At 53.4% G+C, this 14,405-nt stretch overlaps 1 protein-coding gene across 1 annotated transcript in view; it reads right to left on the minus strand.

Moving 5' to 3' along the window:
• Positions 1–377: 377 nt before the first annotated feature.
• Positions 378–14,405, minus strand: part of epg5 (ectopic P-granules autophagy protein 5 homolog (C. elegans)) — a 34,778-nt gene continuing 20,750 nt past the window's right edge. The window contains exons 34-46 of the mRNA XM_030370806.1: positions 13,049–13,236; positions 11,784–11,991; positions 11,290–11,365; positions 10,472–10,575; positions 9,716–9,891; positions 8,983–9,204; positions 8,289–8,498; positions 7,306–7,480; positions 5,902–6,144; positions 5,236–5,449; positions 4,508–4,720; positions 4,041–4,155; positions 378–2,932 (exon numbers count right to left, since the gene is read on the minus strand). Of these exons, the coding sequence (XP_030226666.1) occupies positions 2,750–2,932; positions 4,041–4,155; positions 4,508–4,720; positions 5,236–5,449; positions 5,902–6,144; positions 7,306–7,480; positions 8,289–8,498; positions 8,983–9,204; positions 9,716–9,891; positions 10,472–10,575; positions 11,290–11,365; positions 11,784–11,991; positions 13,049–13,236 (2,327 nt within the window). The 3' untranslated portion in view covers positions 378–2,749. The remainder of the gene's footprint in view (positions 2,933–4,040; positions 4,156–4,507; positions 4,721–5,235; positions 5,450–5,901; positions 6,145–7,305; positions 7,481–8,288; positions 8,499–8,982; positions 9,205–9,715; positions 9,892–10,471; positions 10,576–11,289; positions 11,366–11,783; positions 11,992–13,048; positions 13,237–14,405) is intronic.

Raw genomic sequence — 14,405 nt, forward strand, 5'->3', positions numbered from 1 at the left:
CACACACACACACACACACACACACACACACAATGACAAACACAGACACACACAGACACTACAACACACACTACCGCACACACACGCTCACCTTCGCCCACTTATAGGTGAAAACGCAGCGATGATGAAGAGCGGCTTAATAGCGAGTCACGTTGCGTGAGCCGTGTTCCTCCGGGCGGTGGTGGAGCGCGCGGTCCGGGATGCCGCAGCAGTGGGACCGACGGAGCGCAGCTGTCCTGTCCCGGCAGCTGGGCCTCGGTCCGCTGGTATTCACCCCCAGCCTGCACCATGTGTCGGGACATACTGCAGGGCTCAGGGGGAATGCACCACAATGCATTGTGGTCATTTCACTTCACTACCAGATCAAGAAAGCCAACAACGTTTCACGTTCTCTTTATTAATTGTTTATTAGGAAACAATTTGCAAGTCAGACTTTTATTTTGTAATCTTGTATTTGAATCGTCTCTTTGAATATTGAGCAGTGTGTCGAAGCGGAACACGATGTCCTCCCCGGTCGAAGGCTTGCAGGCTCTTAGAGTGTGTGCGTGTGTTTCTGTGTGTGAGAGCCCGTCGTCTGTCTCCATGACAACCAGGAGAAACGCGCCGCCAGCCGGCGTTGTGTCTGGTCCGTGTCACCCCGCGGCGCGTCCAAAAGGCTCCTCAGGATGAAGAGCGTCTGACGGATCCCATGGCTTCAGCAGAAACGCCGGCCAATGAGAGACAGCTGCCCGTCTCTCACCCCCGCACACCTGACCCGAGGACGGACGGACGGACTGGGGGGCGGGACCAACAGACGCCGGCCCACTGGCTACGTGGTGGGTGGTGGTGGAGGTGGTGGTGGTGGTGGTGGTGGTGGTGGGTGGTGGTGGAGGTGGTGGGTGGTGGTGGTGGTGGTGGAGGTGGTGGTGGTGGTGGTGGTGGTGGTGGGTGGTGGTGGAGGTGGTGGTGGTGGTGGAGGTGGTGGTGGTGGAGGGCATCAGAAGATGAGCGGGGAGAGCGAGCGCGAGACAGAGCTCCGTCTGGCTCCCCCGTCTCCCCCGTCTCCCCCGTCTCCTCACCTCACCCCCTGTTCCTCTCTCTCCCAGCAGCCGGCAGGCTGAGTGCGCTACCTTAAAAGACCCGCCGCCTCGCTCCCTCACAGACGTGTTCTGAGATGAGGACACGTAACCACGCGCGAGCGCAAACACACCACTCACTCACTCACTCGCACGCACGCACGCACGCACGCACGCACGCACGCACGCACGCACACAATGGCATTAGATGATTTGTAAGGGATGTAATGCCACACACACAGAACATTCACACTCTTTGTCTGTCTCTCTCACACACACACACACACACACACACACACACACACACACACACACACACACACACACACACACACACACACACACACACACACACACACACACACACACACACACACACACACACACAGTGTTTTCCCACCGTCCCAGCTCACACACCAAACATTCATACATTCAGCCTCCCCAGCAGCAGCGATAATAACACATCATTATTTCCAATGACAGCAGACTTGGGCTATGGCTCGCAGTCCCTCCTGGTGTATTTACTGTCCCTGTGCTCCTGAGAACCATTCCAAAGCACTGAGTCACCCCGGTGCTTATTGACTCAACAGCCTCCACTAAGCAGCCCACAGCGCACAATGCTGATTCTAGAGTCAGTTATCCTCCTGCATGGAAGAGTTGCTCTCCATGTTACCTGCGACGCACAAGTAGAATTCACCTTGAGATTGCACAGACTGACCCAAGTTCTGGATGGAGAAGGGGTATTGAGAATATGTGCGTGTATGACCGTATTCACGTAACATACAATTGATCTTAACACCTTCTGTTGGAAACACATTTGCTACTTGGTGAGCCGCACTCATCTTAATATATGAAGCATTTAGCAAAGAGAGAATGACACTCATTTCTATGGACACTGCCGGCGCAGTGGTACGGTCCAGGTGGCGCAGTGGTACGGTCCAGGTGGCGCAGTGGTACGGTCCAGTTGGCGCTCGTGGAACCAGTGCTGGTGGTTCTCAGGTCCACAGGAGCAAACAAAGCTGAGGAGGTCCGTCTTCCAGCAGGTTTACGTCTGACCTTTGGCAGAACCAACAGAACCACTTCTGGCCATACATGAGATGTGTTTCTGTGGTTAAAATGCAGCAACTAAACACTTGGTTGTTCTGGCCGATTGACAGGTATCATGTTGTGAGGGTGTGGGGCTCCAAGTGGCTCAACTGGCATGCCCACAACTTCAAGCCAGCAGGTGATTGGTCAGTGAGGCCTGCCAATCTGTAGGCTGGACACATCGACGCCTCGATGCTCCAGAAGCTTCTCCCAGATCTATGTATTGATGATCCATAAATATGTGCACTATAATCCTGCACTGAAGACACGTGACCGGAAAGCGTTCAAATCAAAAGGCAACGATTAGAATCAAGGCTTAGATAATGATAAAGTAAACATGGAGGGCTTGAAAACAGCGTTAGTGCCTAACAACTTGCTTCTCACCGGCTTGATGACACCAGCAGATAATAGTCCACACATCTGGACGGCAATTCCTGCCGATAAAAGAGTTCAATATCTTTTCTGGTTCCACTGGAAGAGGAGCAGCTCCTGTTTGGTTCGCAGCAGGATGGACGTGGATTGTCACCAAAGATAAACGTCTCCCCAAGGTTCAGAGTATCAGAGAGGCAGGGGCATGTCCGGTAGGGTTGCTAGACGCCTGAGCTGTGTCAGCGAATGATGTGCAGGTATCTGTGCTCGGGGTAGAGCAGGTTGGCCAGCAGGGTCAGCAGCCTGGCTCCGTCTCTCAGGCAGTGGCCGGGGTAGCGGATGAACTGGACGGCCTTGGACACCGAGTCCTCCAGCTCAGCGTACTGCTTACTGCTGGGCAGGGCCTCAAGCGCGGACAGGGCCTGCAGGGAGAACCAGGGGCAGAAGGTACTGAGACACTTTAGTCACTAGGACCAGGGGCAGAAGGTACTGAGACACTTTAGTCACTAGGACCAGGGGCAGAAGGTACTGAGACACTTTAGTCACTAGGACCAGGGGCAGAAGGTACTGAGACACTTTAGTCACTAGGACCAGGGGCAGAAGGTACTGAGACAACGCTTTAGTCACTAGGACCAGGGGAGGAAGGTACTGAGACAACGCTTTAGTCACTAGGACCAGGGGCAGAAGGTACTGAGACAACGCTTTAGTCACTAGGACCAGGGGCAGAAGGTACTGAGACGCTTTGTCCACTAGGACCAGGGGCAGAAGGTACCGAGACGCTTTGTCCACTAGGACCAGGGGTAGAAGGTACCGAGACAACGCTTTAGTCACTAGGACCAGGGGCAGAAGGTACTGAGACACTTTGTCCACTAGGACCAGGGGAGGAAGGTACTGAGACAACGCTTTGTCCACTAGGACCAGGGGCAGAAGGTACTGAGACAACTCTTTAGTCACTAGGACCAGGGGCAGAAGGTACTGAGACAACGCTTTAGTCACTAGGACCAGGGGCAGAAGGTACTGAGACACTTTGTCCACTAGGACCAGGGGCAGAAGGTACTGAGACACTTTAGTCACTAGGACCAGGGGCAGAAGGTACTGAGACAACGCTTTAGTCACTAGGACCAGGGGCAGAAGGTACTGAGACACTTTGTCCACTAGGACCAGGGGCAGAAGGTACTGAGACACTTTAGTCACTAGGACCAGGGGCAGAAGGTACTGAGACACTTTAGTCACTAGGACCAGGGGCAGAAGGTACTGAGACAACTCTTTGTCCACTAGGACCAGGGGCAGAAGGTACAGAGACAACTCTTTGTCCACTGGGACAAGGGGAGGAAGGTACTGAGACACTTTGTCCACTAGGACCAGGGGTAGAAGGCACCGAGACAACGCTTTGTCCACTGGGACCAGGGGCAGAAGGTAAAGAGACAACTCTTTGTCCACTAGGACCAGGGGAGGAAGGTACTGAGACATCATGTTGTTATCACAGTGCTAAAAACACCCCATCGATACAAAGGCTTCGTCGGTGCGTACCTGTAGTTCTTTAGCGGAGAGCTCCAGGTCAGCGGTGGGTTGGAGTCGCAGCTGGGTCTCCGACACCACCTGCACCGTCAGGAACACCGCCAAGCAGCGCACCACCACCCTGAACCTGGACACACAAGGAGCAGACATGGTGTGCTGAGCCCTGCTGGCAGCAGAAGCTCAGGAGGTAGAGCGGTGACTTGTAACCAGAAGGTCGCTAATTCGATCCCTGGCTCGAGTGTCGAGGTGTCCCTGAGCGAGATGCCTCACCCCCACTGCTCCCGACAAGCTGGCTGACGCCTTGCGTGGCCGACCCCGCCGTCGGTGTGTGAATGTGTGCATGAATGGGTGAATGTGAGGCAGTGTTGCAAAGCGCTTCGAGCAGCCGCTGGTTAGAACAGCGCTGTATCAATGCGCCCCATTTACTGCAGGAGCGACCGTATCGCCCCCCAGAGGAACACGAGGCGCCACCCTCTTACCTGTTGGAGACCGGCGAGCGCTTCCCCAGCCCGAGGGCCCCCAGGAGTCCGGAGTTCAGCCTCTCCTCCCCCAGCTGGGTCAGCCGGGCGGTCAGCCTCAGGAGGCCCAGGGCCACGCCCGGGGCCTCCCCTCCCCCGGGCTGCAGCTGCTCCGCCGACAGCGCCAGGGCCCGGTGCCACCACAGGAACAGCTTGGCCTCGTCCCCTGGCCCGCTGAGGGGAACACGACCAGCCACACTTTAAGATCCAGAGGAATGTTCCGGCGCTCCCCCCGGAGCCTCTCGCTCGCTGGTCCTCAACCTTTCCCTCCTAGCGTACCCCCCCTCTGAGATATACCCCTTCTTCCGGCACAAAACACTTTAGGGAGTGCTGGTGTTCTATCTGGCAGTGTGAACGTGCAAATACTAGGGCGCAAATACTAAAATTTACAATTTAGTGAGAAACCTGGGCCGTTGCTTCATGCACTAATCTCTTAGCCAACAGAAAAGAAAATTACAGTTCATCTTCTTTTCATAGATATTTTTTTCTTTCTCAGTACCCCAAAAGTACCCTAAGGGGCCCGCGTACCTCCATTTGAGAACCACTGCCCTAGTTAATGCTGACGGGAGAACGTGTTTCACAGTGGGTTTGAGCCGGAGCTGTAAGTCAGTTAAAGTTCTGAAGAAGAACCCTGGCAGGAAGGAGGGTACCACATTAAGAGGATGTGATGTCTGGAGTGCAGGACCCACCTAGGGTAGACCTGATTGGTCCACGAGCTGAGCAGAGCCAACGTCCTCCTGTCATTGGCCGCTGTGTGTTCCGTGTTGAGCCGCTGCAGGACGAAGGCGTAGAGTGTCAGGAAGCAGCCTCCCGATTGGCTCTCGGACAGGAAGTCCTCCATGGTGAGCTCGGGCACCTGAAGGGACGCCAACACGGGCCCCCACCCCACAGACTCCTCCTCCGCTGGAGAGGGGAACGATCACAAGCCGACCAATCAGAACACATCCCTTTGTGACCGGCCTTATGTTCAACATCCAGCTTCTGAAAAGGCTCATGACTCACTTGTTCAGAGTTCACCTGGACTCTGCATAGCCCCCCCACCCCACAAACCAAACCCCTCTTACGCACTTATTGAACGTTGTACGTCCTGGCACTTAAAAATAGTACTTAGCATTGTGTAGCCTCTTAACCTAGCTGTCTTTGTTGTGTACGGGGAATGGGTTAACCTTGTGATTGTTGGTGCTTGGCACTCGGTTCTGTGAACATCCTTACTGTACCCACAGAGATATATATTGTTGTTTCTCTTTCTTCTGAAGAACTGACTCATTGTAAGTCGCTTTGGATAAAAGCGTCCGCTAACCACCCTGACTGTTCATGTTAGTGTGACCGTGGACGCCCGCCCCCTGTTGGCGCACCGTGGTCGAAGTAGGCGGTGATGCAGGCCTCCATGATGCGGGTCATGTGACGGACCGAGGCCAGAGCCTGGGAGCAGGCGGTGAGCAGCGGCAGGATGGGGAAGGCCCGCCCCTTCCTGTCCAGCCAGGAAATGACATGGGCGGCGAGGGCCTCGCCCGTGGACACGCCCACTCGGTTGAGCAGGGACAGGGATTGGCTGAACAGGCCACACAGCGCCATGTGTCTCTGCTCCAGGCCCGTCTCTGGGGAGGGGAGGGAAACCTTTAGGACGACGTATGGAAGGTCTACAGAGATCTGACTTTGACGTAAACATCAGTTAATTGAACATCGACGGCCGACGCGGAGACCCGATGGTGAGTGAGCCTCCGAGCCTACTGGGCCTACTGGGACAGCTCTGATTGGCTGTGCGATGCATGTTATGAACTGGGTGTCAGTCGCCCAGTTAGTGACCGGTTAAAGACCAGTTAAACCAGACCAGTAAAAAACGCAGAAAAATAAATAAGTCTAATCTATCCACAAACACACAATATGAGCAGTAGCTGTGTAAACAGCATATGAGGTAGACATTAGTTATAACTTAGTTATAAGTTATAACTTTATGCTACATTATTAAAAATGTACACTAGTTTCTAATGTGTAATGTGATGATGGTGGCCAGTTTAAAAACAGGGAGGAGACAAGACAGAAGTTTGACAGGTGAAGGAAACGCCCTACAAGTCCAACAATATGTTACAATCCATTTAATCCGACATGATGATTATTATTTAATATTTCATCTTTGTAATGTCAGCCCACTGGAGAGGTGCAGTATGATTACCAGCAGGCGGCTTCTAATCACTCTCCATCCGTCCAGTGGCTGTGTCCCCCGCGAGGTCTTTGAAGTGTCCGGAGCAAGAACCCTTCCTATTGGTTATTGGTGCACCACCTGACTCACTCATCCTGAGGGGACCAATCACAGCCAGAAGGACTCTGATCGCCGGGGACGAGGGTCAAGCCCACGTTCCACTAGGCTGACAGTCACATCCCCGTGAACGTGAACAGACGTTGAGCTTCTATACTTTGTGTTTCCGTGTGTCTTTGGACTCTGAAGGTCATTGTTGACAAATGGATGGACCTCAGGGAGATAACTCTATTTATAAATAGAGATGTATCTGTCTATATTTGGTATCTGTAAAATGCGCCACTGAGTCCGGTTTTCTGTTGATTTGATGAAGCAAGACTTTGAGAGATTGATCGGTTCGACCGCTCAGGCAGGGTGAACAAGGACACCGCGAGAAGGGGTCGTTGAACCCCCCGCCCACACACCACAGTGACCGCTACGTTAGCATGTATGCTACGTTAGCATGTATGCTACGTTAGCATATATGCTAGGTTAGCATGTCAGGGCCTGGCGTCTCCATTACCGGGGGGGTTGAAGGCGATGACGCTCTCCAGCAGGCTCTCCAGCTGGGCCTTCAGGCCGGCCAGGCTGATGCTGCCGCCTCCCTGCTCCAGAGTGACCAGCGACTGGACGCACCAGCTAACACACACCCCTGCTTTCACCGTGGCCTCCTGGGAAACAGAGGCAGACACAGCAGGCTGATAGAGGCAGCGGGGGGGAAGGGCAGGACACTGGTTAGGATGACATCACCTGTACTGCTGACCGTGAGGGTGTGTCTTGGTAGACCCCCAGTGGGTCACGACCTTTCGGAGGGGCCGCGATCCCACATTTTTCGGATCACAGAGAAATCTTGCAACCCCACCCCCTGTGCCTGCTTGCTCCCCGCACAAGTGGAGGTTTTACACCATCAGCTGCAACCACTGAGTGGTGTGTTTGCGCGTGGTTGGGTTTCATTAGACTCAGAGTCTGTTTGTATGGACAGCGCCTTTCTTCAAACCCTTAATCCCGTATATATTGCAGGAATGTTGGGTTTGAATCGGGCCGACGGGAGCGTCTAAACCGGAGGGCTGTGAGGCGGAGTGTGGTAGATCGTATCGTATTGATCTAACAAACTCCCACACCGCAGCTCTGTCTGTCGGAGGTCTAGAAGCACCACGCTACCCAGAACGCTACCCAGAATAAAGAGGAAGCTGCGTCCTGATCTGCCCACAGCGGGGGAGTCAGTCAATGGAGAACGTACTATCTAATATATAACCATATAGCTATACATATCTATACATACATATTGATATCTTATAAGTTATTACACATACACACTCACACACACAAAACGTACCATCAAATATATAACATATATTATATATACATGTCTGTATCTATAGGTATCTCTATCTATACGTATCTCTATCTTATAGGGGTCCCCTGTGGCCCCTGTGTGTATCAGGGGCCCCCGAGGGCCCCCACCCCACGTCGGGGTAACACTGAGCCAGGCTCCTCCCAGCTCACCCTGTGTGTGGTCCCGTGGGGGCGGGGCCAGAGCCCGGCGGCGCTGCGCAGCGATTGGACCAGCAGCTGGGGGGCGGAGTCGGTGCTGAGAAGCAGGGAGGGGGGGTAGTGCGTCCCCACGTAGGCCATGACGCCCTGGTACGAGGGCAGGTCCACCTCATGCCAGGGCAGGGAGGAGGACTGCACCAACAGGCTGAGCAGGGGGGAGTCCTGCGGGTCGAACCAAGAGACAGAACAGGGAGGGGGGTTATGGTCACGACCGCCATCCTCACTATAGCCTTATGCTCCTTGATTGATTGGTGTTGGATTGATGGTGCATTAAAACCGCCGCTGGAGCCATGACACCTGACCCTGCAGTCACATGACCCTCCAGTCACATGACCCTCCAGTCACATGACCCTTCTCCCATATCGCGTGTGTATGACCCCCCCTTAATGAGCAAGGGAGAAGTCGAGGGAAGAAACGCAGAGTGGGTAACCCTGCTCCCATTGGTCAGGAGTGCGACGGGGGCCATAGTGGACGCACACACACACACACACACACACACACACACACACACACAGACACAGACACAGACACAGACACACACACACACACACACACACACACACACACACACAGACGCTAAATGGGTGATGGGGGGCTGCCAGTCGTCATGGCGGCGGGCGGACGGTCGTCATGGCGGCGGACTCACCGGCTGCCCGAGGAGCAGCTCCTCCTTGGTGAGGAACGCCAGCATGTGCAGCAGGTAGACCAGCATGGTGTGGGGGTCCCCCTGGGGGGGCAGGGCGGGGTAGGCCGAGGGGGCGCGGGCCGGCGGGGGCTGGAAGTGCTCGCTCAGCACGCTGACCCAGTTCACCCCGCAGAGCACCTCCCCCAGGAACAGGAAGCAGCTCTTGGGACTTCCTCTCTCCACCTGCGAGCGGACAGAACGCGAGCAGACGGTGAGCTCCCGTACTTTGTGTTTCCGTACTTTGTGTCTCCGTACTTTGTGTTTCCGTACTTTGTGTCTCCGTACTTTGTGTCTCCGTACTTTGTGTTTCCGTACTTTGTGTCTCCGTACTTTGTGTCTCCGTACTTTGTGTTTCCGTACTTTGTGTCTCCGTACTTTGTGTCTCCGTACTTTGTGTCTCCGTACTTTGTGTCTCCGTACTTTGTGTCTCCGTACTTTGTGTCTCCGTACTTTGTGTCTCCGTACTTTGTGTTTCCGTACTTTGTGTTTCTGTACTTCGTGTTTCTGTACTTTGTGTTTCCGTACTATACATAGAGATGTTTATTAGTAGTGTTATCGGTAGTACCTGATATCTGTCAATATGAGTGTAGGTACGATTCTTATTTGAGTGTTCCTGTTTAGAAATGCCAAAGTCCTCCATCAGATATGAGTGAGTGACAGGCTCTGAGAGGAGACCAGGTGTGGGGGCCCCCACCTTGAAGAGCTGCTCCATCAGCTGTGTGTCGGGGTGCAGCTGGGCCCAGGGCAGGCTGCGCAGGTGTGTGTGGTACAGGTACAGCAGGTAGTCCGGGGTGCGGGGGGACGTGCAGCTCTCGCAGTACCTCATCATGCACAGCCACAGCGCCCCCCGCTGGCCCGGCAGCAAGCGTTCTGGAGACACACACGCATTTACATTAACCCTCAGGGCATTTAGCAGACGCCTTTATCCAAAGCGACTTACAATTACATTTATCAGAAGAAAGAGAAACAACAATATATCTCTGTTGGTACAGTAAAGATGTTCATAGAACCAAGTGCCAAGCACTAACCATCACTAGGTTAACCCGTTCCCCGTATACGACACAGATAGCTAGGATAAGACGCTACACAATGCTAAGTACTATTTTTAAGTGCAAGGACGCACAACGTACAGTAATTGCGTAAGAGGGGGGAGGGGGGAAAGGGGGGAGGCTATGCAGAGTCTACGCACACACACAAGCACGCACACACAGACGGACACACACGCACACACACAATGAATCAAATGTCAGGGACAGCAGCATCTCCAGTGAAACACTAATTGCCCAATTACCGTCGCATAAAACGACAACCTCAAGCGAGGGCCCCGAGGAGGTCGTTGTGTAACCATGGGGACGACCTCCCCGTCCTTCACCCTCTCAGGATTGGAACACGGTGTTCCGTTCTGACAGAGCTTCAGGGCCCGTGTGACCTCAGCGGTGCGGGGACTGACCTCTGAACTTCCCGTGCAGCGTGTCGGTGAGCTGGGCGTACAGGCCCACCATGCGGCCCGCCGCTGCAGCATCCGTCTCCAGCCAGGGGTAGCACCTGGGGTTGCTAGGGAACAGCATCAGGACCGTGAGAGTCACTCACTGATGGAGCAGGCTTGTGTATATGATGATGATAGGATGTTTATGATGGCTGTCTTGTGTTTATGACGCAGAGCGGGTTTCTGCGATGCATTAGGGCTGTGCGATTAATCAAATTTTGATCGCGATTTCATTTTTAGCGTCAAACGTTCACAAAACTAGAACACCTGGATACATATCTGTACATCATTTTAGATTTGGACATTTTCTTTTTGACCATTTTGTGTATTTTTTTAAGGCGACATTTCAAAGTTCTAAGTTACAAAGTGTTATTTTTGGAGGGACATGCTGAATATATTCATCATGTTTTCAAACTCAAAAATAATCGTTGAATAATCATGATTTCAATATTGACCAAAATAATCATGATTATGATTTCTTCCATAGTCAAGCCGCACTACGTATCCTGTCATAGACTAGAGGTCTGTGGGTGGACCCCACGACCCAGAACGAGCCCCCTGACCCAGGCCTCCCCCCCTCCCCTAGCTGACCTCACGGCTGCTCTGGCTCAGATCTGTGTTTTGTTTTACCTGAACTGATCCATTGAGAAGGACAGTCAAGGGTTCTTTTGAGTAGAAGGTATTGTGTGGAGACCTCTACCCTGAACACGGTTTCCAGCCCCGATAAACAGTACTGACAGACAGCAGGGCGCCAGCCGAGTGGCCCCACACCCCCTCGTTACCTGGGGTCATCCGTGTCCAGGGGGAAGATCCAAGGCTTGAACAAGTCCACCATCTTACTGTGCACCGAGTTCACCGCTGGAAAACACATGTCAGGGTTTAGAAAACAACTTGACCCTTTAAAGACTCCAGCAGGGAGACGCAGATCAAACTAAAGATAACTTATTGATCAGATGGGAATCACAGGAGCCACTGCAGCCAGTACAGGACAGCAGTAGAATAGAAGAGAGTTGAAAAGAATAGAACTGCTAAAAATAGGCAGAATCCACGTCTAGACACACAGTGCTCAGAGTACAAAGGTAGATGCAGAAATAAAAGTCCACATTATCTACGGGGAGGAGAGAGAGGTGGTGGCTGGACAGGAGTGAGTCGGTTCAACCTTTACTTTGAAAAAAGCTTTACTGTGAAATAAACATTACTTTGAAAAAACCTTGCCTTTGAAAAAACCTTTACTTTGAAATGGTTTGGTGTGCGAGGTGGGGGGACGGACGTTTACCTGCCAGGACCTTGGCGCTGCCCAGGGGCTCCCTGGAGCAGCTGCTGAGCTGCGTGTTGATCAGGGAGGTCCCCAGGTGGCCCCAGAAGGTGACCACGTCGTCCACGTAGGGCGTCCACGCCGAGTACAGCCCGAAGCTGCGCAGGTCCGGCTTACTGAGGCGGCCGCGCAGGAAGTAGTCGCTCAGCCAGGCCACCGTCTCGGCCGCCTGTCACGTAAAACACAGAGGGCGTCAGGGGGCGGGCAGTAGATCAGGAGGGAGAGCGGGCTGACTGGTAACCACAAGGTTGCTGGTTCGATCCCGGCTGGAGACGCCTCACCCTGACTGCTCCTGACGAGCTGGCTGTCGCCCTGCGTGGCTGACACCGCCGTTGGCAAGTGAATGTGTGCTTGAACCGTTGTAAGACACGTTGGCTAAATACCCTAAATGTAAATTAGTGCTGGCCGATTAATCGAATTTTGATTTCGATTTTAGTGGCAAACGATGACAAAATTAGCATTATCGACTTTATTTTAATGTTTTATAGAAAGGACAGAACAGTTGGGTACATATCTGTATATCCTTTTAGATTGGATCATTTGCTTTTTCACCATTTCGTGTATTTTTTTAAGGCGAAATTTCAAAGTTCTGTTACAAAAAAAAAAAGGAGAGACATGCTGAATAAATACATGTTTTCAAACTCAAAAATAATCGTTTGAATAATCGTGATTTCAATATTGACCAAAATAATCGTGATTCCCATAATCTAGCAGCCCTAATGTAAATGCATCAGTATATTCTATTCCAACAGTTTTTCCAACGTTTTGCTTTTTACAGATTAGCGATTCTTTAAGGTACATCGTGTTATTTTTAAATTGTGTAATTTCTAATGCATAACACTTGTACTGCCACAACATATCTCTGGCCTGTGCTAGGGCTCGGCGATTTGGCCTAAAAATAAAATCTCAGATTTTTTCAAACCAAACCCGATTATAATCTTTTTTTTTTCTATAAATGACAAATATACCGTATACATTTTTTAGTTTTGAGTATATTTGAAGAATTACAATGATTAACAAAAGCTACATTTGGTTGCCACAGACTTAAGGCATATTAATTAAGACTTGAGGCATACATATTATTATATATTTTTCAATAATCGTTTTTATTTTCGATTATTGACCATTAATTCGAATTACGATTAAAAATCGATGAACCGCCCCCTCCAGCCCGTGCTTAACAGCGCTCCACCAACACCCCTCCACGGCGTGGCCCCTCCTCTCACCTGCTGGGGGGAGAGGCTGACGGAGGTCCTGTAGTGGGCGGCGGGGGAGCCCCCGGCCGGGCCCTGGGGGTCCGCCCCGCCGGCCCCTGGCTCCGCGGGGCCCCTGGGGCTGCGGGGTGGGGGCAGGCAGCCCAGCAGGCGGAGGGTCCCCTTCCAGCACTCGGGGGCCAGCAGCTGGTCCGAGGAGCCTGGGGGAGGGGGCACGGGGGACAGGGGGCCGCGGTGAGACGTCCCGGTGAGACGTCCCGGGTCACACCGAGAGTCAGAGAGGAGGGTAGGGGAGACAGAGGGGAGGGTATGGGAGACAGAGGGGAGGGTAGGGGAGACAGAGGGGAGGGTATGGGAGACAGAGGGGAGGGTATGGGAGACAGAGGGGAGGGTATGGGTGAGAGAGGGGAGGGTATGGGAGACAGAGGGGAGGGTAGGGGAGACAGAGGGGAGGGTATGGGAGACAGAGGGGAGGGTATGGGAGACAGAGGGGAGGGTATGGGAGACAGAGGGGAGGGTATGGGAGACAGAGGGGAGGGTATGGGAGACAGAGGGGAGGGTATGGGTGAGAGAGGGGAGGGTATGGGAGACAGAGGGGAGGGTATGGGTGAGAGAGGGGAGGGTATGGGAGACAGAGGGGAGGGTAGGGGAGACAGAGGGGAGGGTATGGGAGACAGAGGGGAGGGTATGGGAGACAGAGGGGAGGGTATGGGAGACAGAGGGGAGGGTATGGGAGACAGAGGGGAGGGTATGGGAGACAGAGGGGAGGGTATGGGTGAGAGAGGGGAGGGTATGGGAGACAGAGGGGAGGGTATGGGAGGCAGAGGGGAGGGTATGGGAGACAGAGGGGAGGGTATGGGAGACAGAGGGGAGGGTATGGGAGACAGAGGGGAGGGTATGGGAGACAGAGGGGAGGGTATGGGAGACAGAGGGGAGGGTATGGGAGACTGCGTTCGGGACTGTGCCTTCATGGTCCGCGCGTTAATCCGATGCACCACTGGGGCGCCCCCCGATTCACCTCTCTGAGGACGTATACTCGCGCTGTCGACATGGCCTCGTAGGAGCTGGACCCGCGCTGCTCTGCTGAGGGCTCATGCTTCCTAACGCGCAGCGCTGCATGCTGCGCTGCATGCTGCGCTGCATGCTGCGCTGCATGCGGCGCTGCTTAGCGCCCCTTCGTCCCACTGTGTCTCAATGGGCTTCACAGACCACCTGTTGAGACCCCTGAGGCTGACACCGTCGCCCAGTTACCCCCTCCCCCCCGCCCAACCATAAAGCCCAGAGCCCTCATCCTCGTGTGCATGGATGTTAAATATAATGGTTTTAGAATATCAAACCACAAATAGACGCAAGTCTTGTTCGAGGTGAG

The sequence above is a fragment of the Gadus morhua genome, chromosome 11, assembly GCF_902167405.1.
Source record: "Gadus morhua chromosome 11, gadMor3.0, whole genome shotgun sequence".
Taxonomy (NCBI): Eukaryota; Metazoa; Chordata; class Actinopteri; order Gadiformes; family Gadidae; genus Gadus; species Gadus morhua.